General features: G+C 32.6%; 1 protein-coding gene across 1 annotated transcript; it reads left to right on the top strand.

The window, feature by feature from the left end:
* Nucleotides 1-1,023: 1,023 nt before the first annotated feature.
* On the top strand, nt 1,024-2,296 carry LOC109172752 (ethylene-responsive transcription factor 1B-like). Its single transcript, XM_019321999.1, has one exon. It carries the CDS (start codon nt 1,172-1,174, stop codon nt 1,697-1,699), a length of 528 nt encoding a protein of 175 aa, XP_019177544.1. The 5' UTR covers nt 1,024-1,171; the 3' UTR covers nt 1,700-2,296.
* The last annotated feature ends 567 nt before the right edge of the window (nt 2,297-2,863 follow it).

Below are 2,863 nucleotides of genomic sequence, written 5' to 3' on the forward strand. Positions count from 1 at the left end.
GACGTTGATTACAATACAATTATAAAGAGATATTCTGAAGCAAGATGCCAAGAGCATTGCCACAAGAAGTGTTTTACTAATCTTTTAAACTTCCCGGTCCCTCATTCGCACCAAAAAAAGGAAATATGTATTTGGTTATATACAAGGAAATAAAGTTTAATACTGGTTTTCTACTTTTGTCGAACTATATCCTAAATCTCAGGAGTTCAATAAAGTCAACCTAACAACTAGACTCAACACCAACCTATGCACTAATTTTGTGCAGAAGGAGCTCATCCCAAACCCATCCAAACCACTAGTTAGTGTCGGTATATATCAAACTCCACCCTACTATTTAGAAACAAGCTAAGTCTTAACTAAGTAAGACTTCTCATTCACTATATCAATATATATTCCTGGACTTTTCTCCTTTCACAACTCTAGTTGTATTGGGGTCTCTTCTACCTCATGTATTAATATACCATTTGTACATGCAATTCAATAAATCAATAGCATAGCAATTTTGATGGTAACCCTAATCAAGTTGGTCAAGATACTGATTTAGTAACCACAAGGTTACAAATTTGTCTCTCCACCAAATTATACATTCACTACTAGCTAGCTATAAGTCTATAATGTTTTGTATAGTAAATTAGTAATAAAAGTTTGATACTAACAATTATATGATCTTCATGATTTACAAGTATTTAATACTCCTTAATTTTTATAGGTAGAGTCAGCATGACTTACCAAAATTTATATCATCTTTATTTTTTATTTTTTTTCTACCCGGTTGTATTTTTAAAAATAAAAAAAAATAAAAATTGGTAGGGGTATAAACTATAAATTAAAGCAACGTGCATACACTGATACACATATGTACAGTAGAAAATTGTTGTATCTTTAGTTGACATCAAATGAAAAAGTAGAGGTTTATTTTAAATATAATAATTAAATATGCAAGTGTGCAAAAAAATCAGTGGTGGGATTTCGTTAACCTTTCCAATCGAGCAGCGTCCAACGTCAGACTAAATCTACCATGATCTCATCGCATCATAGCTGTCAACCCCATCTTCCCACTTGTCTGTCCACCTATTTAATCCTATTCTTTCCGGCCTCATCATTTGTACCCACAAAACTAAATGGAAAAGATTTTTCTACCCAGAAGTGATCTGATCGAGGGTAATTGAACATGGAAGCTGATGAGATCAAACAGAGTTTTAAACCCTCTTCTTCTGATAACGATGATGATATTTCCAGGGAAAAGTGTAGTGGCAAGGAGAAGCACTACGTAGGGGTCCGGAAGCGGCCATGGGGGAAGTACGCGGCGGAGATAAGGGACACCACCAGGAACGGAGCTAGGGTTTGGCTGGGAACGTTTAGCAGTGCGGAGGAGGCGGCCTTGGCTTATGATCAGGCGGCGCTGTTGATGCGTGGGCCCTCATCTTGCCTCAACTTTCCGGTGGAGAGAGTCCGCGCCTCCATTCAAGAACTCAAGCTGTACTGCGGCGGCGGCGAAGAAGGCGGCGGAGGGTCGTCGTCTCCGGCGGAGGCGTTGAAGGAGAAGCATAAGAAGAGATGTGGGAAAGGTAAAAGCGGGAAAGGAGTAGTTAAGCAATCTTGTGCCGGCGGGAATAATGTAGTGTTTGTGTTTGAAGACTTGGGATCTGATCTCTTAGATCAGCTCTTGTCTCAGACTTCTGCTTCTTCTTCACTCTGACACAGATCAGACACTTCCATTTCCATTCAATTCTCTTAGCTTCCTTCTTCTCAGATCAGAAGAAAGAAGCTAAGATTAAACTTCAATTCTTCATCTTTCTTAGTTGTTTAATTTGTGACCCGTCTAATAAGCTCTCTAATTATGCTAAATTGTGTAATCAGATTCTTAAACTTTAAATATTTTTTAATAATGAAAATGAATTGAAAAAGAAAAAATAAATAAATCAAAATAGTAATATAAAAAAAAAATGTGACGGGTAAATAGTTAGGAAAAATAGATAAAATGCGTTAATTACTTGATTTTGTTTTTCTTTTTTGAGTTAAGAATCTTATTATAATTTTTTAAAGTTTAATGATTTAATTTCACATTTTAATATAATTAGAGAGCGTATTTGACCTTTATCGCTTATTTTTTTTTTTTCACATCCCTTTGTTTTGCCCGGCCTCATTTCAGTTGAAACATCTTCTTGAAGCAATCTATTGATATGGGGATACTTTGCAGTTTGCTTATAATAATAATTGCAAAGTAATACTCATTCAATCAACCATCTGTATATGTATACCGGTTTGAATAGGATTTGATTTCCTTTAAACTAAGTAAAAAAAAAAATTGTAAATTAAAGTTATTTTTTTAGCTTGTCTTTAGTTCCCACTTCCGTCCTTCTTCTTTTTTTTTTTTTTTTTTTTTTTTTTTTTTTTTTTTTTTTGGAGTGTTATAAATAATGTAAATATATTGAAAATTTTAACTGTAAGTGATTTTTATTTTTCAATTGTAAATGATTGTTTTACTTATAAGTGGCATATCTATATTCTTATCCGTAAAATGGTCTTTACATTTGACTCTTATAAATATTGTATATGTTTGTAAATACTTTCTCAACCTATTGTTCATTTTTAATTACTATAAAATGTTCAAAATTTTTAATTTTTCAAGATTATTGTTTGTAACAGATACTGCATTGTAACAGAGTCAGTAGTACTCAAAAAAAAAAAAAAAAAACAAACAATAATGAGTTTTCTCTCTTTAATTAGATTGTAAGTGAATAGACTTTTAAACCTTTTAAAATTATCTATAGTGAAAATAAGTTGCGCAATGAAAATTTATTTTTCAAAATTAAAATTAGTTAAAGATAAATGAGATCAATGCTTATAAAATCAATGTGCA

This window comes from Ipomoea nil, unplaced genomic scaffold (genome assembly GCF_001879475.1).
Source record: "Ipomoea nil cultivar Tokyo-kokei standard unplaced genomic scaffold, Asagao_1.1 scaffold0418, whole genome shotgun sequence".
NCBI classification, from domain to species: domain Eukaryota; kingdom Viridiplantae; phylum Streptophyta; class Magnoliopsida; order Solanales; family Convolvulaceae; genus Ipomoea; species Ipomoea nil.